This window comes from Oreochromis niloticus, linkage group LG3 (genome assembly GCF_001858045.2).
Source record: "Oreochromis niloticus isolate F11D_XX linkage group LG3, O_niloticus_UMD_NMBU, whole genome shotgun sequence".
NCBI classification, from domain to species: domain Eukaryota; kingdom Metazoa; phylum Chordata; class Actinopteri; order Cichliformes; family Cichlidae; genus Oreochromis; species Oreochromis niloticus.
Window position 1 is genome coordinate 81,637,512 of NC_031967.2, and position 23,540 is coordinate 81,661,051.

Consider the following 23,540-nt stretch of genomic DNA (forward strand, 5'->3'; position numbering starts at 1 on the left):
GTGCCCTGTTCCCTTGCTTGTCAATGGCACAGATTCATCACAGTCCTGGAAACATCCTCAGAGGATGTCACTCTACCAAAGATGCTCTGCTGGACCGAGATCTGTGACTGTGGAGGCGTCTGAGTGCAGTGAACTCATCGTCATGCCTGATCTGAGCTTTGTTTTCCTGCTGGAAACATCACAGGATGATGCACTGAGGTCATTACGGGATGGACACGGACAGCAGCACCGTCACATCACCATGTGCAGGAGTTCATGCAGCGTTAGCTGTTAGCCAGCAGTCTTGGAAGGTGAGACGTTATCAGCCAGTGTGAGCTCAGAGCTACAATCTCTACATCCACGTAATCCCCCAGATTACTGAGGATTAGTTTCTTCTATGCCCTCCACCCAAACCTGATTCATACATCAGAAAGCGACAGATGATGGAGTTTATTTCTTTTCTCTTCAGCAGCATTTTACAAAAACATTCTGTTCTTTTTCTTTGTACACTTCATTAGCTACATGTATATTAAAGTGTTAGTTGTCTTATATTTTGTGCAGTTTTACAGACACAGCCAACACTAAAGCCTCACACATGTAGGAGCTCTGTAATCTACCTGCTCAGAACGTGCAGACATGAGGTCAAAACATCAGCTAAACAGCACCCTGATCACAGCTGAGACCTGAACACCCAGGCATTATGGGTAAGTAAAATATAAAGTAACAATAAAATGCACATCATGAGTGTTGTTTGTGCTAAGGTAATGTGGTAACAAATCAAACAGCTGATGCTACATGAGTGAGCTGAGCTACGGTCACTGCAGGGTTCAGCTGTGTGAACAGCTCAGAAAACATCCTCACAGAACGTGGAGGAACTCAGCATCGTTCCCTCTTCATCCCCTTCAGTCCATTACTGGCGTTTTCTCTCTGACTCACAGACCAGTCAGATTAAGCTGATTGTTGGTCCATCAGAGGAGTCATTTCAATAGTGTTGTTGTCCTCGGCTTGATCCTGGACCTGATCTCTCCCTGCAGAGGAAACACAAGAAGTCACAAAAAAACACTCAGAGCTAAACTAACACTTTGATGTTTTAATTACTACATGCTGACCTTTGACCCTGAAGCATTACAGACTAAAACAGTGTACTGAAATCTTTGGCTTCTATAAGCTGTGTGTGTGTCTGACTTAGTGAAACTATGTAGCATCATTGTGACCTTGTAGGGCATCATAGTGAAAAAACAAAAAGTGTGTTGCACTTTAGTTAACTTTTTAAAGTTAACTAAACTGCTGACAAACAGACAGAACTGGTTAGATATAAGATAGGACAGTACATTAGACACATTCATACAGATTACAACTAACCTTTAACTGTGAGCCACACCCTCTTGTATCTCCAGGCTCCCTTGCTGTTGACCTCACAGGCGTATCTCCCACTATCTCCCACTGTGGGGTGTCCCAGGGTCAGACTGAGGTCTCCAGTGTTCAGCAGGTCTTTCTTCATCTCAGTGCGACCTCTGTAATGGTCGTCCTGTTTGTCGGGCCGATCAGAGCCGTTCTCATACACATAGACCTTCATGTATTCGGGTTCATGCCGTTTCCACTCCACATCACTGTCCTCAGGCAGGTTTTCTGTGGTTTTGAAGGGCAGCAGGACAGACTCCACCCCCTCCACCACCTCCACCTGACACTCTGAGAGGACAACAACACAACATGAGCTGTACGAAGACACAGCATTCATGTTTGTCAATTAATTTTAATTTATGCAGCATTGGAAACACATGTTCATCATGAAGCCACAGAATCATCACATCGAAGTCTCAGCAGCAACATCACTAAGTCATCAGGTTCATCTCTATATGCTGGTCCCAGCTGCTCTGTTAGACTGATCAAGTCAGTCATTTGAAGGCAAGGGGCCTGAAGATGTCTGATCAGTGACTTAGTTCAGAAATGCAGTTACATTGTTACTAAAAAAGCCATAATGTTTGCAGTTCATCTACATATCAGTCTAACTAAAAATGCATTGAAGTCACAAACATACTCATTAAAGAGGTCTGTCCAACACTAGGTTTGCTACAATCTTTATAGTTTTTCTTCACACAAATACACTGAATTGTTCTATAAGGAGGGTTGATTTTATAACTTTTATAAAGATTTGTACATCAGCAGAAATGCAGCACAAACATGGCTGAAAAAGCCCTGTTGTATATACATGGAAGTGTAATTACATCTTTCACTCTAAACAATGAATAATCATGACAAATGGAAATGATATTGTTATATAGTTGTTTTTAAATCTATCTGATTAGAGTCCTTGTTGTTTGATGCTGGTGCCTCACTTGGCCTTTATAAAACTAACTGTCATTATTTATTTACTGATTTGTTTCTAATTGCTTTCACAGTGTACAATACACATGTTTAAGATTCAGAGTAGAGTGCAGTCCTACTTTGTACCACATGAAGGCAGGAGCGTCCAGTATCAGCTGTTCCTGCTTTCTTCGCATATCAGCAGTAGTCTCTTGTTTCCATCACTGATAGAACAGTGCTCATCAGCCAAATGACAGACAACAGCATCATGTTCCTCAAAGACTCACTGCTGTTTCTCAGAGAACACATGAATGTTCCCCTGAACTCACATCTGTTCAGCAGCTGTTCAAACCTGCACTGTAACATCCCATCAAAGACAAAGTCCACTACTGGCCATATTTCTACCAGTGAGCAAACAGGAAGACCTAATGAAGTCCCTCCTCTGACAGGAAGAACAAAGATGGCCTCTGTGTTTGTCAGTATAACAGAGCTGCTGCAGAGCAGATGTGTGAGGATATTTGTTTGGAAAGTCTCTGTAGTCTCTTTCATTGGTAAGTGTGTGACAGGCAAAGTCAAAGACACACTCTGTGAGAAAATATAGAGACGGCTGATAAAACCTGTCAATAATGACCACATCTATTGAAACAGAAAATAATATCCAAAGCAGCACTGACCTTTGATTTTCAGCTCCACCTGTTTCTCCATTAGTTCTTTTCCCTCCCCGTTGTAGACGGTGCAGGTGTAGGTGTCTCTGTCTGTGTTTGTGGGGTATTTCAGGGTCAGACTGAGGTCTCCAGTCTTCTGTGGGTCTTTCTTCATCTCTGTTCGGTTTCTGTAACGTCTGTGCGGTTTTTCAGCCTGCTCAGAGTCTTTCTGATATATGTGGACCTTCCTCTCATTTCTGTCCTTCCACTCCACTTTAGCACCATCAGGCAGGGGCTGAACTGTGCTTCTGCAGGACAGCACAACGGACTCATCACCTGGTTCTGCTGTGACCTGAACGACTGAGAAGAGAACAAAGCACAACATGACCTATACAGACGGCATCAGCAGCACTGAGGAAATTTTCTTTGACTTGTCTTGTAATGAAAGATATTTGAAAGGTTCAAGCCTGTCTTTGCAATAGGAATAATACACTGGCTTACAGTAAGAGTAATGGCCATTAGACACAGAGTGTGTGGCATAAAAACAACACTAAGTTCTGATTTGTACGGATCCGAACTTGACTTGTAACCTACATACATCTGAACTCTTGTTAGCAGAGCTGTGACCACATATGAGGAGAAACCATTTCAGCTGCAGTATAGTTCTGCTGTGTCTGAGGTAAAATAGTATTTCTTTAAAAAAAGGATTTCCATGTCATTGCATATTCAGTGTTCAGTACCAGAAATAATACAAATTTAAATGTACTATCAGGGCCTGTAACTCAGAACATAGGTTAGATTATTAACAATCTAAAGTGCTGTAGGTCATCATAAGGTTTTGTAATGAGTGAATGAATGAGTGGGAAACACTGACTGATGTTCATGGAGTGGTCTAATAACACACATACCTTCTTTGTTCTTTAACTTTTTATATCTAAAATACATGAAGACACCAAAGCCAACAGCCAGGAGAACCACAGGAACCAGGACACCCGAGACAACTTTGGGCCAGACTGGAGGAGGAGTGGGACCAGGAGGAGGACGTTCTGTCCACACAAACAAACAACCTGAACATCACCCAACAGATTCTCAGAGTATGACTCTGACCTCTGACCTTTATCGACAGCACTGACCTGCCACCTTCAGTTGCAAATGGGTCTTGCTCTGATCTTGTCCATATCTTCGGGTGGTGCAGGTGTAGGTGCCGGTGTCATTGACTATGGGGTTCCTCAGAGTGAGGCTGAGGTCTCCAGTCTGCAGAGCGTCGGCTCTCATCGATGTTCGGTTGAAGTAAATAACATTCTGTTTCGTGAGATCATCCCCGCTCTGCAGACGCAGATGGACTGTTGGGATGCTGAGGTCCTTGCGATCCCAAACCACTGCAGTGGCGTCCCAGTAAACATCCTCTGGTACCTGACAGGGCAGCATGACAGACTCCGCCCCCTCATACACCTCAAGCCCGAGACATGCTTGAAAACTGAGAGGAGAAGCAGGAAACAGGTGAGAGCTGTGATGTTTTTAAAGCCCGTGAAACAGAGAATGACTTCAAACACTTTACTAATGTAAAGATGTGTGCATAAGTGACCGATCGAGCTCAGCAGGCAAAACCAAAAGAACTAGAGCGGGAAAAAACTGGGAATAGAAATGATCCAAAAACTGTCACCCAGACTCTGGTTTTAAGCTGTGTTAAGAGATTTCTCAGGATTTTGGTATTTTTATTATTATTTTATTTTATTACTTTATCCTCTGCTCTTTATGTTTATGTTTGCTCTCTCAGTAAGTCACACTTTGTGCAGACTCCTAAATGGGGAAGTTACACAGGAAGCCTGCAGTTCTATTTTCTCTCTTCCTGTATGTGATCTCTGAATAAAGACTCTTTCTTTTTACTGCAGCGGTGCGAGTCTCCCTCGACCGTGTACACGTAAACCTGTCTGAGCCTTTTTATTCCGACCTGGGTTGCAATACAGGAAAACTCCTGACAAGCTGGAAAACACATTTACTTCTTCTTTTTTCCATTACTGAAGGTCTCTCTAATATCAATGAATTAATGTTCACCAAGTTTCAATGTTGTTTCTTTGTGTAACTATTCAAGGGTTCCTCTGGCCGGCTGAATAAAGCTGGCAACTACAGCCATATAAAAAAAAAAAAAGGAACTTACAAAGAGCGAGCCCAGTCTTCATGCTGCTGCTTCTCTGCCTTAAAAACCACCAGGGAGAGAAAAACCCTGACACCTGCATGCAGCTACAAATAAACAGGCGGCCCTAAGAGAACCAGCACCATGCAAATCCATGAAGTCTTTTGAATTTTCCAAGTAAAGTGCATATGTAATGTTTTTCTTTCTTATTTTAGTCACTATTAGCAGATTTTTGAAACTGACCCACAGAAATGGGACTTCAAAGAACTCAAGCAAGTTGAAAAAAGTGTAGGACCTTTGGCTTAGTGCACCCACCCTTTTTACTCATCAGCCATAAAAGACTGACGGTCCAGTCGTGGGATTCCCAAACTGATACCATGGTGCAGCTTCATCTTGGATCAGTTTGAATCTCAGTGACCATCATTGACCATCCCAAGGTCAGAGGTCACCTTAGGATTTTCCCATTCGTATGACAGATGCATCTACTGGGAAGCTGAGGGGTGTCAGTACTTTAAATACAGCGTATTTTAGATGGCAACACATGTAACAGTGGACTGCAGTATTACCACACATTATACTTTTATGACAGCCCATTACAGCAGAGAGGCTTTAATAGGCTGCTGGGTCCCTTTCCCTCTCCTGGGAAGAACTGCCTGTGTCCTGAGCCGGCTGTGAGGACACGAGTGCAGCACTCCGGACACAAAACTAACAAAGCTGAGAAATTTAGGAACCGAATACAAAGTAAGAAGTACTGTGGCTAGGATCAGGAACAGAGAGCACACAGCACAGAGGGAAGACACGACAACAAGGTAACATAACATACGGGACCAGGGACTTTCAAAATAAAGCAGGAAACACAGCTCAGAGACAGAGACCGGGACTTCAGGCATATAAACCTGACACTGGACAAGGCGAACAACCACAGAGACGAAGCGCAGAGAGCAAGGAGACACGACTGGGGACAGAGAGTGGATGGACTTCCACAGGAGACGCTGAGGACAAAGAGACAGGAAACAGGAAACTGAGACACTGGAATGACCTAAACAGCACAAAGATGGAGCTCCAGTCATCATGATTCCAGGACAAACCTCACAACACAAAGACACGAAGTCACATATCTAACAAACTATACTTTAAATAGTCTGATGCTAATAATAACCTCACAGCTGATATTTATCATGAGAGCAGGGACGGTGTGTTCTTAGGTTTTACAACAGAGAGAAACATCTGTTATCACCTAACGTCACGCCCTGCTTTACCCACAACATGCCACACATACCACAGCAGCCACAAACATGAACACGAACAACCTGTTTCACCAGGACTTATAAGCATGTTTCCTCATTACAGTCTCACATCACTAATGAAGCCACAGCAACCGTTTGTAAAAGCTTTATTAGAAACAGCCAAACCATTACCCTCACATGCTGCTAACATTGCTAACTACATGCTACATTCATCCATCAATGACGCCTCCCCACATAAAGGTCTCCTCCTCCGTCAGTGATGCCGCTCAGAGACGTGTCTGTGTTTCGGGCTTTCACGTGTGTCACGGGGAGCTGATTCTTTCAGCGGGACAGGGAGCTACAGACGGCACAAGTCACTGCACCGCGGTCTGTAACCCGTCTGTACCTCACTGTGTGTGTGTCAGGAGGCTCCTGCACAGACGAACACGACAGGCCAGTCTGTGGGCGGCTGTGTGTGCTGCCGTGGGGTCGGTTAGCTAGAGCGGTCCGTGTTTTCCTGTCGGCTTTCTCACCTTTGAACTTTTTAGTTATGCCGGTCTTCGCGCGCGCCTGTGTGTGCGCGCGCCCATTCAGAGAGGATAGGAGTGGGTTTCTTACCGTGGGGCTTCTTTATCCTCCATGAAGACTCCCGTAAACACAGAAAAGCACAGCAAAACACCGACAGCTCTCATAGCGGTACTTTGTCATGCCACGCCCACTGTGACGTGGCTTTTAACTTTCGGTTTCAGGGGAGTTCCCGGGGATCACGCGTGTGTGGGTAAATATGGGGCAGGAGTTACAGGTATGCTGGGTGGAGGAAAGGTGGGGCTGATTTAGACTGTAGAGGAATTCTGTGATGGATTCATTTTCATAAAGTGGAAACAAAATAAAATATATAATCACACTGAAGCAGCTCACACGTAACAAAACACACCTCAAAGATCACGAGTGATAATATTGTCTCAGATATGAGGGAGTAGAAGCAGGAAGTACCAGAGCATGGCAATATTACATGTAATACCTCAGAGTCAGTGGACTGAGTCTCATCCTGTGCTGTGGGTTAGTTACATCATGTAGTTTATGTAGCTGTAGGATAAATACACATTAGACAGGAGTCTAGATGCATTCTCAATCATCCAGGTAAGTAAATCTCCAAAAGTTGATTCTGTTCATCTGGATGTAGCGTTTTCAGTGGGAGAAACGTTTCATCACTCAGAAGTCACTTGGATTAGACACGAGTGAAAACATAAGTCAGGTTTATTTCTCTCAGCTTTGCACTAACAAATTAAAATCCCTTAAATAACCGAGAAACAAAGAGAAGAAGAAGAGGAGCAGAGTGAAGGTTGTCCATCAGACCGAGTGTGTCCTAAGCTCCCTGTTCAGAGACAAACATCACTGATGTCAGCTGTTAGCTGTTCATCTCTGACCCCTGTAACACTGATCAATGCACAACACCTGGATCAGCTGACTGCTCTGATACAGACCTGAAGAAAGAAACAGAAAATGAAGAAAGACAAGAAGCTGCAGAAAAAGAAGGTCAGAGGTTGTGCCACAGCCAGGCTGGTCCTGGATCAGATTCTGTCGGGGTGCTCCACATAAACCTGTCTGTGTGTTTCCAGGCTGATTTAGCTCTGCTGATGGAGGACGACGGCGCTGACGCCAAACACAAACACTTCAACTACAACAAGGTCATGGATCAGCAGAACCTGAGCAAGAAGAAGAGGAAGAAGCTGCTGAAAAAAGAGGAGGAGACTTCCGGGTGAAAATCCTGATCTCACATATAATCCAGCAGTGATCCAGCATTGTCTGTCTTGCTCGCTGTTAGCCCACAATAGAGTAGAATAGAGTAATCTTTGTTGTTCCTGTATGAAAACAAAAAAGTTTAGACTCTCTCCTTTTACAAATAGTAAAAAAAAGACCTTATTACACTTTATTATCATTATTATTAATATCACTGCAAGCTTTCCTACTGCATGTGGAGCTTGGTTCTGATTTGTCTGTACGCAACAGGATCATTTGGTAATTAATAAGCAAACGGGTGTTCCTGTTTAGGCTCAGATCGTTTTGATGTTTAGAGACTCGCAGTGACGTGAAACAACCCAAATGTATTAAAGCAAATGTAAGGAGCCTGTTTTGAAAATGTAAGTAGAAAGTACATTTAAAGTGCTTAAAAAAAGAGAATTACTCAGGTACCTGAAAATTCTACTTAAATACAGAAAAAAAAAGTATTTGCACTTTGTTACTTCCCACCTCTGCGGATCAGTCAAATCCACATCTTTGCAATTATGTAATACAATGTGCAGGAGTTTAGCTCTGTTGCCTCTCAGCAAGAACGTCCTAGGTTTGAATCCAGTCTAGGTTCCTTCTGTGTGGAGTTTGCATGTTCTGCCTGTCTATGTGGGTTCTCTCTGGCTTCCTCCCACAGTCCCAACACATGCATGGACTTAATTGGTGATTCTATATCGGCTGTAAGTGTGAATGTGAGTGTGAATGGTGGGAAACATGGAAACAGTCATGGGAGAGGAGAGAGACAGAGAGACACGTTAAGAGGGACATGATAGGCTGGGAAGAACATACTTGATACACATGTGTTTCATGGGGTGAGGAAACATGTAAGCAAAAAGGGGAGACCAAACACAAAGGCATGACTGGGACCCAGGGAACAAGAAAGTGAGAGACACAGAGGGGGGGGAGACGTAAACACAGATGTAACAGTGGCACTTCCTGTCTGTTTCACACTTCTGTACCACCTTTAGGAGTCAGTCCAGCAACAAGCTTTTGAAGTGCAAGCAAGACCAGGTACTTTTCTTTCAAAAAAGATGTTTAATGAGACTTAAAATTAACATGGCAATACTCAGGCCAAAAAAAGCTGCGTTGCTTCCAGCCTGACTCCCCACATGTAATTACCATATACCAAAATACCAAAAAGCACATCAGAACTTCACATTTCCATATCCTATGTTTTTACCATAACAGTATTGGGAAATTAACTGGAAATTATATATTTAACAACAAAAATTTATATTTCTCATTTTAATCATTTTACCAGTACCAAGAAACTAGCCTTTAATTGGCTCTTACAACAGATGTCACAACAGACACATACTGGAAACACGGAGGAGAGACCAAAACATAACGGGAACCTAACACACAAGGAAGTAAACAGGGAACACAAGGAACTCAGAACACAGAATAACCTCAAGACTAACTAATGAACCTAAAATCATTATACATAACAATCACAAAAACACAAGAAAGTCATAGTCCTGGGTCAAATGACCCAGACCCATGACACACCAAGTTGACTAGGATTACTGATTTTTGAGTACCACCCTGAACTGAAACGGTTCTGTGGAGGCTTCCCCCACTACAGAGAGCAAAGAGACACTGAAGAACCGTATGACAATAACCAGAACCCAGGATAAAGAGTTTGAGTGAATGTGGTGTTGAAGGTGTGGAGGTGGTTCAGAGTGTCATCAGAGGAGACTCTGTAGAAGGACAGAGTGCCAGCAGGACAGTCCACATACACTGCTACTCTGTTAGAGACAGAGGAGGAGGAGGAGGAGAAGGAGAGGTCTGTTCTCCTGTTATTGTGACACACAGAGTACTGATCAGCATCGGAGCACCTCAAACTCCACGACTGACTGTTTACTCCAAACCTGCTGTCATTGCTGCCTCCTCTCCCTGTGACTCCTCTGTAAGTCACTGAAATGTGAACCTCTCCGCTCCACTTAACCTCCCAGTAACAGCGACCAGTCAGACCATTTGTACACAGCAGCTGAAGCCAGTACTCAAACCTCTCTGGGTGATCAGGATAAGGCTGCTCCTCTGTTACTGCCGTCACTCTTCTGTTGTTGTCGGACAGTTTAAGTTTTCTGTGCACTGAGTTTGTGTCCAGTTTAAGATCACAGGAATCTGACGGAGAGAAGAAGAAACAACAACAGCGGTTTATCACCTGAAGACTTCATCTGCTGCCTTATCCACAGACTGATGGAGACAACTTCACAGTGATTCATCCTCTAGAATCTTTAGTGTGATTTAAACTAGTGTAATGCGTGCTGTCTTATTTTCATAAATATAAGTGAGCACACACTCACACTTCCTCAGACCAGGTTTCAGCCTGTGCTGTCCACCATGGTCCAGCCTGGAAGAAGAAACAAATTTGAATTCATCTTTAAAGCAGAGACAAAGAGACACAGGGACATGAAAGAAATACATGAAAGGCCTTAAAATGCTTCTACTCATTTAAAAGACTTTCAAATTGCAATTCTGCTGTATGGTACCAACAGCCATGGGTAACCCTGGATCCAACAGAGACGCTGAGGCAGGAACATGGAAACTAGTTGATGGTATGAAAATATATGAAACAACCAGAATATCAATACATGTTTCTGATCCTCTACATCATGGAAAATCAAGATCAATGAGCTCCTGGCCTTCTGCTCCATGGGAGGTTTCTGTCTGTCCTGAGCTTGTGTTAGTGCGCCTATGTTACACTTTAACAGGTGTACTGTCCCAGTCCCCACCTTCCACTGACACCGGAACAGCACTGAGTAAATGAAAAATTGGAATGATGAAGTGAGAGGCTGAGGTTTCATGGTTCATTAAGAAACTGGACGAAAGCGCAGGAGATTGGAAAAAAGATTCACAGCTTTTTATTTCAAGGAAAGTACAAAGAACCAGGAGAACATGTGACCCATCTAACAAACAAGGTGAATTGCTATTTTGTTGGTGATGGTTTAGATTAGAGCATTTTTGTCAGATAAATACTCCTCCCTCAAGTCGGATTGATTAATGATCAGATTAATGTTTCAGGTGAGAGTTACCTACAACAAATATTGTAACTGCTACTGTGTTAAGAGAATACTGCTGTTAAAAAGCACGCTATTTGTTTAAAAGCTTTAAAACTGAATATTATACTACTCATAAAACAGCACTTTTAAAATAAGCATGTAATAAACTAATATAATATTACATGTAGCAATGTGATTAATCGATGACGAGCATTAATAAATACTGAAACTATCATACCTGAGAGTGCTCAGTCTCCAGCGTGGATCATCCAGTAAGCTAGACAGCAGCTTCATGCCCGAGTCTCCTGGATGATTGTAGCTCAGGTCTAGCTCTCTCAAATGTGAGGGGTTGGAGTTCAGAGCTAATACCAGAGAAGTACAACCATCCTGAGTGATCAGACAGCCTGAGAGCCTGAGAACAAACACAAAGATATAAAACATAAAGCAAAGAGAATTATGTATTTTATATTGATATATATCTTTAAGCTTGGTTCCAAAAAAATATGCTTTTATTTTTTCAGAGATACTGATTCACTCTATGGCACATGGATTCTTTACTGAACGATTGTCTCCAGAAAATATATTGAATCACACAGATCTATAATTCTTGAGGAAGCTGGATTTGAGAGCACTGTAAATACAACATGCTTCTATTACAGTGTAGATTCACTGTTTGCGTGATTTGTTTCAGGGTTGAAAAGTGTAGCAACGGCATGTTTCCAGCATCGTGCAAATTAGCATTGCTCTCTAGAAACAGTTTTCCCTTTTGTTTCAGGTGTAAAGGGACAGGAGAAGGGATTAAGACTGGGCTAAGATTTAAAGTTTTAAATGATCGAGGACATCCCTGTTGCTAGCCATTTGTTTGGTTGTGACTCAGCTAACATATTTGTGCTTTTTGTAGCACTTTAAATGTGTTTATCTAAAGTCCGTGATCATGCCTTTTTTATGGTGATGTGTGTTAGTGCTATGGCTTGTGTGTGCTCCAGTTTGGCCGTTTTTCTGTTTGTTTTGGTTTCCATGTTGAGGTCCAGCGTACTATGTGTATAATCTTTTGGTATTATTAATCTCTGGCTCTCTTCCACAGCATGTCTTTGTCCTATCTTCAATCTATTATGTTAAGTCTTTACCTTACAATATGAAGTGCCTTGAGTCAATTATTGTTGTGATTTGGCACTAAAGTTGAATGAAAAAATAAATAGCACTGAATATTGTCACATCCCACTACCTCACCAGAGCCAGGCATATCATAAAAGGCTCCTCACACTTTGGCCGTAAACACTTCCTGTTGCTATCAACAGTCACTGACCCACTAAGTCCTTTTTGACAACCTTGACATTACAGTGCACTTTATACAATTCTGTTTAACAGGTTCTCATTTTATATGGTTAGTTATATATACACAAGGGCGTAGATTTGGTTTTGGCATTGGTGGGGACGGATGATTCAACCACCGAACCCTGCCCTGTTTCTTATTTTTTTCCTTTTTGTCTTTGCTTCTTGATAAAAAAAGGAGAAATATACTTGCCTACATATGCTATTCTACATGCTTTTAAACCATTTAAAATTACAATTCATAGTTTTATATGTGAATTATATAATGTTAAATTACTATTAAACAAATTACTGACTAAGTATTTTAGACTTTAGTTTACTTCAGCCATATTCCATATAAATCAGTTATCATACAAAAATAAAAATAGCTTCAAATACAGTCATGACAATAAAAGAATGTGACTTTAAGGACTTAACAACATTACTTCAGTTATAGTACACCAACATCTCTAATACATTAGCACTAAGGGAACACTGAATGAGCTGGTCGTTTTTCTACATAAAACTAATCTAAGATTACCACAAAGTGAAAGATCTGTCAGCAAAATTATGCAACATTTTAGGCACATTATTGACCCAATCAGTTCAGTGAGCTGGGATTCTTTTATTCTAAACATGAACTACTGTTACAACAACAGACATGGACTACTGGTGCCCCACACAACAACTCAATGTCCACTATGTGAAGGAGCCAAACACATGCCTTCTCCTCTCGTTAATCTATAGCACCAAATCATCAGTCAGTCACCTGTGACCTCGCCTCTTCACCTCTGTCCGAGCTACAACATGGCAGAGCTGCCTCCGTCACCTGATAAATAACAGTGAGACATTCCAAATACATGCAGTCACACATGTGCTTCAAATACAGTCATGAACCACCAAGTCATCATCCAATTTCACCTGTGACCTTGTATCAACATTACTCTCTGAGCTTTGTGTTGGTTCTTCTGTCACCTGACAAATAGGACATACATGACAATAAGAATAAAATAGCTGCTTCAGTGTTTCTGTCTGTGCAGATCTTGACTCATCAGTAATGTTTGTAGGGTGAGTGCATTTTTAAAACAATTTGTGCAAACTGCACTACAAGGTGGAATATTTGCACAATCATGACTACCTCATGATATTTTGTCTCAAACATTAACCCTATGAATATGTCAGTACCATTAGGATGAAATTATTGTGTCACCAACATTTTAACGTTAGACATATAATTTTAACAGCCTCTGTAAACTAATATCCTGGCTTGCTCGAGGCTCCGTTTTCTCTGACAGTTTCAATCAAAATTAGAAATGCTGCTCTGAGACTGAGATAACTAATAGTGCTGCATGTCGTGCATTTAGTTTCCAAAACACGTTATTCATGGTTACATACAATTTTAGACTGATGTGGGCCAAAGCCTAGCATAGCCTGTAACGTTATTATGACGGACACATTCTATGAGTGAACTTGACTTTAAGTGACTTACAGGTTTCTTTGAAAAATACTTTCTTATATCCAGGTTCTTCCTTTTTGCTGCCATCCTCCTCTCCTCCTTTCAGGTCCTCGCAGCCAGTGGCGTGTCTAGAAAATTTTTGTTGGGGGGGCCAGGTAGGGGCACAGATTTGGAGAAGGGTGGCAGATGTAATTGGCAGATAACGTTAAAAAAAAAAAATCTACCAACCGTTAACCATCATTCAATAACCCTGTAAACCTAATAACTGAATTTGCTTTTGACTCTTATTAGAATGAGGTTTTAACCACTACGGTGCAAAGTTTTTAGATACTACGTTGATGAAGTACAAGAGATACAATCAGTGCTTTGTCAGTGTTTACTCAGCATTCAAGGACAGCAATATTTGCAAAGTATTTTTACGGACATATAGCGCACATATGTTTTGGGCAAAAACATTTTTGAATATTAAAATACAAACATTTTTAACATACAATTGCCAAATTAGCCAATGCAAAACTTAATCTGCCTATTAAAAAAAAGAAGATAATCTTCTTACAAACTAGTGTTTGATTTTGAAACAGGAAAAAAGTGGGGAAACAAATGAAAAGACTAACATTTGAATGAAACCTGAAAGCAAGTAAATACTTTCTATGCTGCCTTATGGTAAACTTTGGTAATATTGATGTATAAAGAACAACACTGGCTGATGATGAAATACAGTCAGCTGGCATGGTGACACTGCCAGTATTAACCTGCAGGGCTGGACTGGGACAAAAAATTGGGCATTTTGACTACAGACCGGCCAACCAGGTATTAAAGCCATAAAGCCTTTGAATGAAAACAAACGCTGTTGTGACAGTGATGTACAGTCTTGTTGGTGTATGTATGATTTCTATAAATTTTACGTCAGATAAAAACTTTGTTCGCAAGATTCAGATAATTATTTAATAAAAGCGAGATATTTTAAATGAGAATAAGTAAGAAAAGTATTTCTTTGTGCCCCCCTTTCCCTGTTAATGCCCTACCTGGCCCCCTGGCATAACTTTGCTAGATCCGCCCCTGCACAGTTACCAGCTGTCAGCTACGTAGAAAAGGATCCTGGTGTTATTTGTCTCTCAGAAACAGTTCATAACTTCCCTTCAACTCATTCATGTCACCTAAAAGGTAAACCTGTTTCTCCATCACCTGTTCAGCTCTGATTCAGTAAGGTCATCTCCTGGTTTCATCTTCATGTTTCCCTCTCACCAGATAACCAAACCGATATCATGACCAGCAGCTTTACAGCTGTGGCTCCAGCAAACATCAGCTGATACTAGAAATTAATATTAAATAAATTCTAACAACAGCTGATCAAGATTAAACGTGCTGCTGTTGTTTAGCGCGACAACCGCTGGCTTCCTCTTTCTGGCGCAAAGTGGGCGATAAACAAACAAGAGAGAAAAGCTGATCAGCTGATCATTGATCAGTTTCATGATTGAAGTAGCAACAGGAGAGAGAGGGGAGAGAATGAGAGAAGAGGAGGCAGCTGTGCAGCAAAGACACAGAATAACTCCAGCTTTGTGTCTTTTTCATTGTAGCTGAAGTTCGGGACAAACTGCGTCTCTTCTCAACTCAATACAAAACCTGTAATATTTTCTCTGAACGAGGGACCATTCCATTTTTAAGGAGCCGTTGGCAACTCTACTAACTAACCTTATGAATAAAATAAAGTTCACTATCAGTAACATCACAGCATCCGCCCAGCTGTATAGAAACTCTGTCATGCTAGCTAGTACGCAGTACGAGTTATTGTAACTGACTGTAAAAAGTCAGCACAACGAAAATAAACTCCACCTAAACTTGGTTTATATCTGACCCAGATAGACTGCAGGTCATAACTTCTTACCTGAAGTTCAGTTCACCTGACACTCGGACTGGCGGCTGCCTCGGGTCTCTCCTCCTCCTGCCTACACTTCCCTCATCCACCTGCTAGCCGCCGTGGAAGCTCCGCCATGCTCGATGGCCAGTCCACCTATGTTAAACTGTTAATCTTTCGCCGAAAAACTGTTTTCTGTGATGCTGTCTTTCGTGCTTGGCTCTCCTACCTTTGCTAACATGATGCTCATAGCGCAGAAGCCAATGCTGCATTCACTTACACTCGGATATCTGAGCTTCACTGTGAAAACATAATCGTACATTTGATATTTCATTGAATTTTATTGTTTTGGCTTCGGGGTGGCACCTGGGGTGGCCAGTCTGGTTGGGGGGGTGGCCTGTGCCCCCCCAGGCCACCCCGCTGGACACGCCACAGCTCGCAGCGCAGGCTTGCCGCTGCTAAAACTAAACAGAGCTCCCTGAAAGGCGTAGCCAATCACATTTGCCATAATTGTCACATGACGTAGGACTCCAGTAGAGAACTTTCTGCACCGCTGGGTGAATGAGATGTTGACAGATCGTTTTTTTTCTCTTTCTATCGGGTTTGTTTTTCTTCACTTGAAGAGATCAAATTATTGGTGGGGACAATTCAATAATGGCTGGATATTGGTTTGGACATGTCCCTTTCGTCCATGCCAAATCTACGCCCTTCTATATACATATATTTTAGTCATCTTGTGTGAATGTGTGTGATTGTGACTTTTTAATGCACCTGATAGTGGAGCAAATTTCCTGATTTAATTGTAAGTTCTACATCAATGACAATAAAGGCACATTACTTTTTTGGTAGTAAAATGAAAATATTATTTAACATATTTGCAATAATTAGTGGGTATCTGTATTTGTACCTTGTATCTATACATTGTATGAATGTGCCTTGTTGGCATGCCCAAAATGCAAACCAAAAAGGTTCATAATTCTGCACCACAAACCAATGATTGACATCAATGTGGCTATGAATTTTATATGCCATTTATCTAAATACACAAATAAAAGAGGGCTTATTATGACTGCATCATCAAATACCGCTTAAGTAGTTAATTAATGTGTATATAAAGCTACATATCAAGAAAGTCATCTGCTGGTCATCCACTAAAGATAAGCCGAACCCTAACCTCAGAGCCTCCAGTGTACAGTGTAGACTCTCCAATCCCACAGACAGCAGCTTCACTCCAGAATCCCACAGGTCATTGTTATTCAGGTCCAGTTCTCTTAGATTAGTCGACCGTGAGCTGATGACTGATAACATAGCTCCACAACTTCTTTCTGACAGATTGCAGCCACTTAGCCTGGAGAACAGATAAAGACACACAGTGAAACTGATTCTATGATAGACAGTGTAAAACGCTGTCAGGTTATTTCAGTTAAAGTTTCATGAGGAAAAAAAGATGGTAGTTGAGTAGTGCTTTTATGGTGCTATTTCACAGGATAATCTCAGCTATAATTCAAATATTAAACTTAAAGTAAGCTTTATACTAAATCTAAAGCCATAATTAATGTTAGCATGTAGTTATATGAAGATCTGCTGACTGAGAATTACTAGTTGATAACAGCCCTGTGTCACAGTTTTTCGTGCACTCACAGAGCTCTGTGGGAGGCTTTGACAACTGGCAACAGCCTCAGAAGAGCCTCCTCTGAAGCAGAGTATTTCTTCAGGTCAAACACATCCAGATCTTTTTCTGATGACAGTAAGATGAAGACCAGAGCTGACCACTGAGCAGAAGACAGTTGATCTGTGGAGAGACTTCCTGAACTCAGGGACTGTTGGATCTCCTCCACCAGAGAACGATCATTTAGCTCATTCAGACAGTGGAACAGATTGATGCATCTGTCTGGAGACAGATTCTCATTGAGCTTCTTCTTGATGTATTGGACTGTTTTCCGATTGGTCTCTGTGCCACTATCTTTCGTCATTAACAGGTCCTGCAGTTTATCCTGATTGGTCTGCAGTGATAGACCCAGGAGGAAGCGAAGGAATAAGTCCAGGTGTCCATTTGGACTCTGCAAGGCCCTGTCAATGGAAATCCTGTGGATCTTCTTTGAAGATGTCTTACTTAAAAGCAGTCGAAGGTTTTTCAGTGATGGTTGTGGTAAAGGCATGACATTTATGTTGCTGTTATTAAGTGACATCCTTACATAAAGAGCAGCCAGAAACTCCTGAACACTCAGATGGACAAAGCTGAACATCTCATCTTTCCCTTTCCTTCCTCGCTCTTCTTTGAAGATCTCTGTGAACACTCCTGAGCATACCGAGGCTTCACTAACATCAGTGCTGCTCTTTCTCAGATCTTTTTCATAGAAGATCAGGTTGCCCTTGTCCAGTTGCTGAAAGGCAAGTTTTGCTAATGACTTAATGTATTCAATGCTTTTCTGTGGGCCATACTTTTCTTTTGTCCGATCAATCTGAAACACCAGGAACTCTGCATACATCTCAGTCAGGGTCTTGGGCAGCTGTCCTCCTCTGGTTTTCAGCACATCTTCTAGAACTGTAGCAGTGATCCAGCAGAAGACTGGGATATGGCACATGATGTGGAGGCTTCCTGTTGTCTTGATGTGGGAGATGATTTTGACAGCTTGCTCCTTACCTTTGAATCTCTTCCTGAAGTACTCCTCCTTCTGTGGGTCAGTGAACCCTCTGACCTCTGTTGTGCTGCTGATAAACTCTCGAGGGATCTGATTGGCTGCTGCAGGCCGTGTGGTTATCCAGATGTGAGCAGAGCGTAGTAATTTTCCATTGATGAGTTTTCTCAACAAGACATCTGTTTTAGTTGACTTTGTTACATCGACAGAGCGAATATCTTCAGAATGAAAGTCGAGATGAAGGCGGCTCTCATCCAGCCCATCAAACACAAACAGAAGTTTGAATTTACTTTTGTCATAGTTGGTGATTCCCGATGACTGAATATCTTTAAAGATGTAATTAAGAGCCTCCTCTGTGATGCCTACAGTTTCTGGGATACATTCATGAATGAGCTCTGCCAAACTGAACTTTTCTCCCTTCAGTCGATTCAGCTGACGGAAGGTGAAGGGGAAAACCAGATGCACATCTTGATTGGATCTTTGTTCAGCCCAGTCCAACACAAACTTGTGAACAAGGAAAGTTTTTCCAATTCCTGCGATTCCATTGGTCATCACTGTTTTAATGGGTCTGTATTCTCCAGAAGGATGTTTGAATATGTCTGTGGGTTTAACAGCTTTCTCTGTTTCTTCCGGCTTCCATGCCTTTTCAATCTGCCGGACCTCATGCTGTATGTTGATATGTATGTCATACCCAGCTGTGATGTATAGTTCTGTGTAGATATCAGCCAGATGCTGTATATCTTCTGCCCACCCTTCTTGTGCACACATAAACTTGTCCTGGAAGTTTGATTGAAGCATCTGTTGGTAATGCGTGATGGGTTGAGGCTCTGGTACTGGAACCATCACATCTGTGTCAAACAGGGTAATAAAAATATTGTGTACAACTCATAGTGCTGTCATGTCATTCTCTAAAATGCAAAACTATGACTGGACTACTGGAGATGTATTGGCCATCTGCAGCTGACCATTTTTTCTGGAGTGATTTTATGCACGTCTATTAGTGGTCTGCATCTTTTGAACTCAAATGAATAAATGTGAATGGTATGAATCTCACTTGATCATCATGAACTTGAGGGATCACAATGTCTAGCGAGCCACAGTGAATCCATATCAGCTGATTTGGTGAACTGGAGAAAGAACAGGACAACTCCTGAAAATGGGAAGCATTTAGCACAGGCGTGGGGAACTCCAGGCCTCGAAGGACGGTGTCCTGCAGGTTTTGGATGTGTCCTTGATCCAACACAGCTGATTTAATTAGCTTGAAGTTCTCCAGAGGCCTAATAATGAACTAATCATTTGATTCAGTTGTGTTGACCCAGGGTGAGATCTAAAACCTGCAGGACACCGGCCCTCGAGGCCTGGAGTTTGACACCCCTGATATAGCATGTGGTGGCCATAGAGCAGGGGTGGGCACCGAGGGCCGGTGTCCCTGCAGGTTTTACATGTGTCCTTGAACCAACACAGCTGATTTAAATGGCTAAATTATCTCCTCAACATGTCCTGATGTTCTCCAGAGGCCTGGTAACAAACTAATCATGTGATTCAGGTGTGTTGACCCAAGGTGAGATCTAAAACCTGCTGGAACCTGTTTTATTACCGAAGCTCTCTCATTCTAGTCTAAACAACAGTGTCTCAGTAACCTTCCACTAGAGATAGTCTCCTCTTATCTACATTTTTCCCAGGCATGTGTGAGCGAGAGTCTGCAGCTTTCTACTCCCCAAGGACACATGGTCTCTTGCCTTTATTTTTCAGGGCTGTGTCAGCTTAATACTACACTACATAACTTTATAACACGTATTAATAAAAAGCATAGCTTTATTGAGGCACAGAAAATTTATTTATTCCCAACACAAGCTATCATTAAAGAACTGCACTAACTGAGGCTGTAATAATGTACTGCAGTAACTGAATTTACTACTGCAGTGAGCTAAACAATTCTAAAGACAATAGCAACACTGAAAAAAACATTTTTAAATAAACTTGGAGGATACCAATATACATGGGGCGACCATGGTTCAGGCGGTTGGGAAGTTCGACTTGTAACCGGAAGGTTGCTGGTTCGATCCCCAGCTCTGTCTCTCTTGGTCGTTGTGTCCTTGGGCAAGACACTTCACCTACCGCCTACTGGTGATGGCCAGATATGGTGCAGCCTCGCTTCTGTCAGTTTGCCCCAGGACAGCTGTGGCTACAACTGTAGCTTGCCTCCACCAGTGTGTGAATGTGAGAGTGAATGAACAGTGGAATTGTAAAGCGCTTTGAGGTCTCGAAAAGCGCTATATAAATGCAATCCATTATTATAAAGGTTTAGAGCTGTGCACCTCAAAGGGCTAACACTGGAATTTTTAACAAGTTCCTTTACAGTGGACAGTGGAGTTCAACATTATAAATGACTATAAAACAACAAAGAATTATGGGTAAAACCAGGTGACAGTTCAATATCCTGCTCACACAGTTACTGCTAGTATATGTTAAGTGATCTTTTTTTCCTCTATGTCCACAATGTGATCTTCACATTGAGATGTTTGGAGTAAAGAAACCTGGAATGTATGAAAAACAAAGCAGTGACTTACCTTCAGTCTGAGGAAGAGGAGCCTGAGTCTGAGAGGTCAAATCACTGACATTCACTGACAAACAGATGTTGAAAGTATTAAAGCTCTATAAAACTTTCTCAGTCTGCACTGACTTCCTGTTTGTCCCTTGCTGTGACTCACCTTCGGGTCTGGACCTGATAACAGACAAACTGAGCAGCAGGTCATTCCTGCTGATCCTCTCTAAAACCCTTCTGGTCACCTCAACAGCTCCAGAAAGTCTGTAGGTCTGCACCATCAGGTCCACGGTGTCCCACCTGCTTGTTGTTTCCAGTCGGCTCTTCTTGATGGTCATGGGGCCTTGAATGACATCGGTCTGCTGTAGGAACCACTTGAATTTATTAAACTCTTCATCTCCCAGATCTTCCAGAGTGTTTAAAAGGTCCTCTGACATCATCACAGCTGAATGAAGATAGATTAGCTGTTAAGTTAAGCCAGCAAGTATGGAACAGCTAGACAGATCTGAGTTTTCCGCCCTTCTATATATTATTAGTATAACACTCATACATAAAATGTTAAAATTATAACTATGTAACTGACATAATTTCTGGTTGTAATAGAGTGATGTTAACGATTGTATTAATAATGAGTATTGTTGCATGGCCCAGTGGAGCCACAGTTATGTTGAGCTAAGTACAATACTTAATTCTTGATGTTGGTGTTCTATATTTTCACTGGTATTGTATTTATGTTTTTAGTATTTATATGTTTTCTGTCATGGTCTGTGTGCAGGCAGGCTGGAGGAGAACCCAAGTGCAGGACTTATGGAGGCAAAAGTGAACTTAACAGAACCACAGCTTTATTGCTGGCTAAAATACAAAACTGAAATAACATAAGAACGGAACAAACAAGCAGAAATGATGGTATGACGCGACAACAAGCACCGAAGGACACGCACCATAAATACACAGACAGGAACGGGGGAGAACGAGGAACAGGTGAAATAACAGCTGGAACCAATTGGACAAGGTGCGGAAGACAGAATACACCAACAGAAGACACAGACTTTAAAAGTAAAAACAGGAAATCCATAGGCAAATCTCAGAGGCACAGAACTAAACTTATAAAACACTACAGATAACAAATTACAATAACAATACACAAAACACTCAGTCACTGACCGAGGACCGTGACATTATCTCATTGTATGTTCAGCACTTTTTTCAGTGCTGGCTGTTTTGCTTTATAAATAAAGTTGGCTTGGCTTTATTCAATTAAATTCAACTTTATTTATATTGCCCCAATTAACAACAACAGTTCCCTCAGTAAAATAAACCTTACAATAACAAACACAATATATTAGCACAGTAGTATAGTCTGTAGAATAGTTTAGTAGCCGCTATTTTGCCAAACTATTAGCAAAATAGTTCAATAGCATCAATCTAACTCAGAGTATGACCGCCATCAAAAACAGCCCCCGGATCCTCCTCAGTGCCTGGTGACCTGGCTATGTTGCCCACCTGCTGGGACTGTCTTAAATGTTTAAACTAAATTATCTAATTTTTCATCTGTTTTGTAATGCCTAAACACAAATGTAAGAAAATCATTGGCCAATTCTCTGTCGAATAATAGATTTTAATCTGAAACAACTTCATGGTTGAAAAATACAATATGAAAAAAACAACAGGGTGTCGCTGTAAGCTAATTATGTCACCATAAATACAGCATCAATAATAATGTAATCACCTTTAAATATAAACGGTTCTAAGTGTATATGATTAATTTATAGAGTACATATATATACTGATAAATAGAACAGAGGACTTCTCCCTTTCATTGTGCTGCTCTGAGGTTACAGCTGAAGGGAAAGTTCTGGACTTGTGAAATTTCCTGTTTAGCCTCATATTTCTTCACAGTAAATCGCAGGAAGTGTGTTTAATTCCCCATAAAAGCAGATAAATCAGATAAAAAAACCTCAAACACTATTACTACTAACTAGTAACTAATAATACTACTAACTACTACTACTAACTAGAATAAGCTGTCGTCAGGTCAGTTAAAGCCGTGAGCAGAAGGTGGGAATGTATTTCAGACTTACACAGAAACAGGAGCGCTGTTGATGCTTTGGAGGGTTTCTGATCCGAGCAGCTGTGAAAGACGGCAGGAAGAGGAAGACTGGGTAATATGAGGCAAGTATGAAATGTGCTCACACCCTTGCTGACTATTACACATGAAGCCTTAAAACAGATCCAACTGCAGCTCTAATGACTGAGACTGAAGAATTACTCCACCTGCTCTGAAGCCTTTTATAATCAATCAAAGGACATCAGGACTTTAACAGGCTTAATTTCTCAGTGTGAACAGAACAGAGGAAAAAGCAGGACTTTCTGTTCTAAACCATAAGAACATAATCTGTCCTCAAGGGGGCAGCAAACCCTCACATACGAGTCAGAGCAGCTCTCTATGTCAGTGTGAAAAATCAGAAATCAGCATTTTAATCTGCTGATTAAAATACTGCGTAGTCTGAAGCAAAAAAACAAAAACATGCTCACCAACAAGAGCTGAGAAATCAAGCAGTTCCTCTGCTGCACAGGCAGCAGTGAGTCAGTCCCACAGACTCTCATGTTAAAACTTTCCAGCAGTCACTGTTATCCCCCATCTCTCTCTCACA

The 23,540-nt window shown here is 41.6% G+C and overlaps 2 protein-coding genes across 3 annotated transcripts; both read right to left on the reverse strand.

Annotated features, from left to right (window-relative positions):
- Positions 1 to 414: 414 nt before the first annotated feature.
- On the reverse strand, positions 415 to 7,049 carry LOC100699257 (uncharacterized). The gene is made up of 6 exons (XM_005465685.4): positions 6,906 to 7,049; positions 4,061 to 4,404; positions 3,836 to 3,973; positions 2,958 to 3,287; positions 1,342 to 1,668; positions 415 to 1,007 (listed from the first exon to the last, which is right to left on the reverse strand). Exons 1-6 carry the CDS (start codon positions 6,977 to 6,979, stop codon positions 928 to 930), a joined length of 1,293 nt encoding a protein of 430 aa, XP_005465742.1. The 5' UTR covers positions 6,980 to 7,049; the 3' UTR covers positions 415 to 927.
- A 1,466-nt stretch (positions 7,050 to 8,515) lies between these two features.
- On the reverse strand, positions 8,516 to 23,160 carry LOC100698992 (NACHT, LRR and PYD domains-containing protein 12). 2 transcript variants are annotated; one of them, XM_019357228.2, is made up of 8 exons: positions 22,968 to 23,160; positions 21,053 to 21,331; positions 20,912 to 20,965; positions 17,344 to 19,189; positions 16,877 to 17,050; positions 11,319 to 11,492; positions 10,385 to 10,431; positions 8,516 to 10,202 (listed from the first exon to the last, which is right to left on the reverse strand). In XM_019357228.2, the coding sequence occupies exons 2-8, from the start codon at positions 21,324 to 21,326 to the stop codon at positions 9,655 to 9,657; spliced, it is 3,117 nt and encodes a 1,038-aa protein (XP_019212773.2). In that variant the 5' UTR covers positions 21,327 to 21,331; positions 22,968 to 23,160; the 3' UTR covers positions 8,516 to 9,654. The 2 variants fall into 2 exon arrangements, with proteins under 2 accessions (XP_019212773.2, XP_025761200.1); XM_025905415.1 differs by lacking the exons at positions 20,912 to 20,965; positions 21,053 to 21,331; positions 22,968 to 23,160 and adding an exon at positions 19,396 to 19,641 and having other exon boundaries at positions 8,518 to 10,202.
- Between the last annotated feature and the right edge of the window lie 380 nt (positions 23,161 to 23,540).

Excerpts from the sequence above, each read along its gene's own strand:
- LOC100699257 (XM_005465685.4), bottom strand. The coding sequence starts at position 6,979 with ATGAGAGCTGTCGGTGTTTTGCTGTGCTTTTCTGTGTTTACGGGAGTC. Across the intron at positions 3,974-4,060 it reads TTTGCAACTGAAGGTGGCAG|AACGTCCTCCTCCTGGTCCC; the intron begins GTCAGTGCTGTC and ends TTGTGTGGACAG. Across the intron at positions 3,288-3,835 it reads AAAGTTAAAGAACAAAGAAG|TCGTTCAGGTCACAGCAGAA; the intron begins GTATGTGTGTTA and ends TTCTCTTCTCAG.
- LOC100698992 (XM_019357228.2), bottom strand. The coding sequence starts at position 21,326 with ATGATGTCAGAGGACCTTTTAAACACTCTGGAAGATCTGGGAGATGAA. Across the intron at positions 19,190-20,911 it reads TCCTCTTCCTCAGACTGAAG|ATGTGATGGTTCCAGTACCA; the intron begins GTAAGTCACTGC and ends TGTTTGACACAG. Across the intron at positions 17,051-17,343 it reads AAAGCCTCCCACAGAGCTCT|GCTAAGTGGCTGCAATCTGT; the intron begins GTGAGTGCACGA and ends TCTGTTCTCCAG.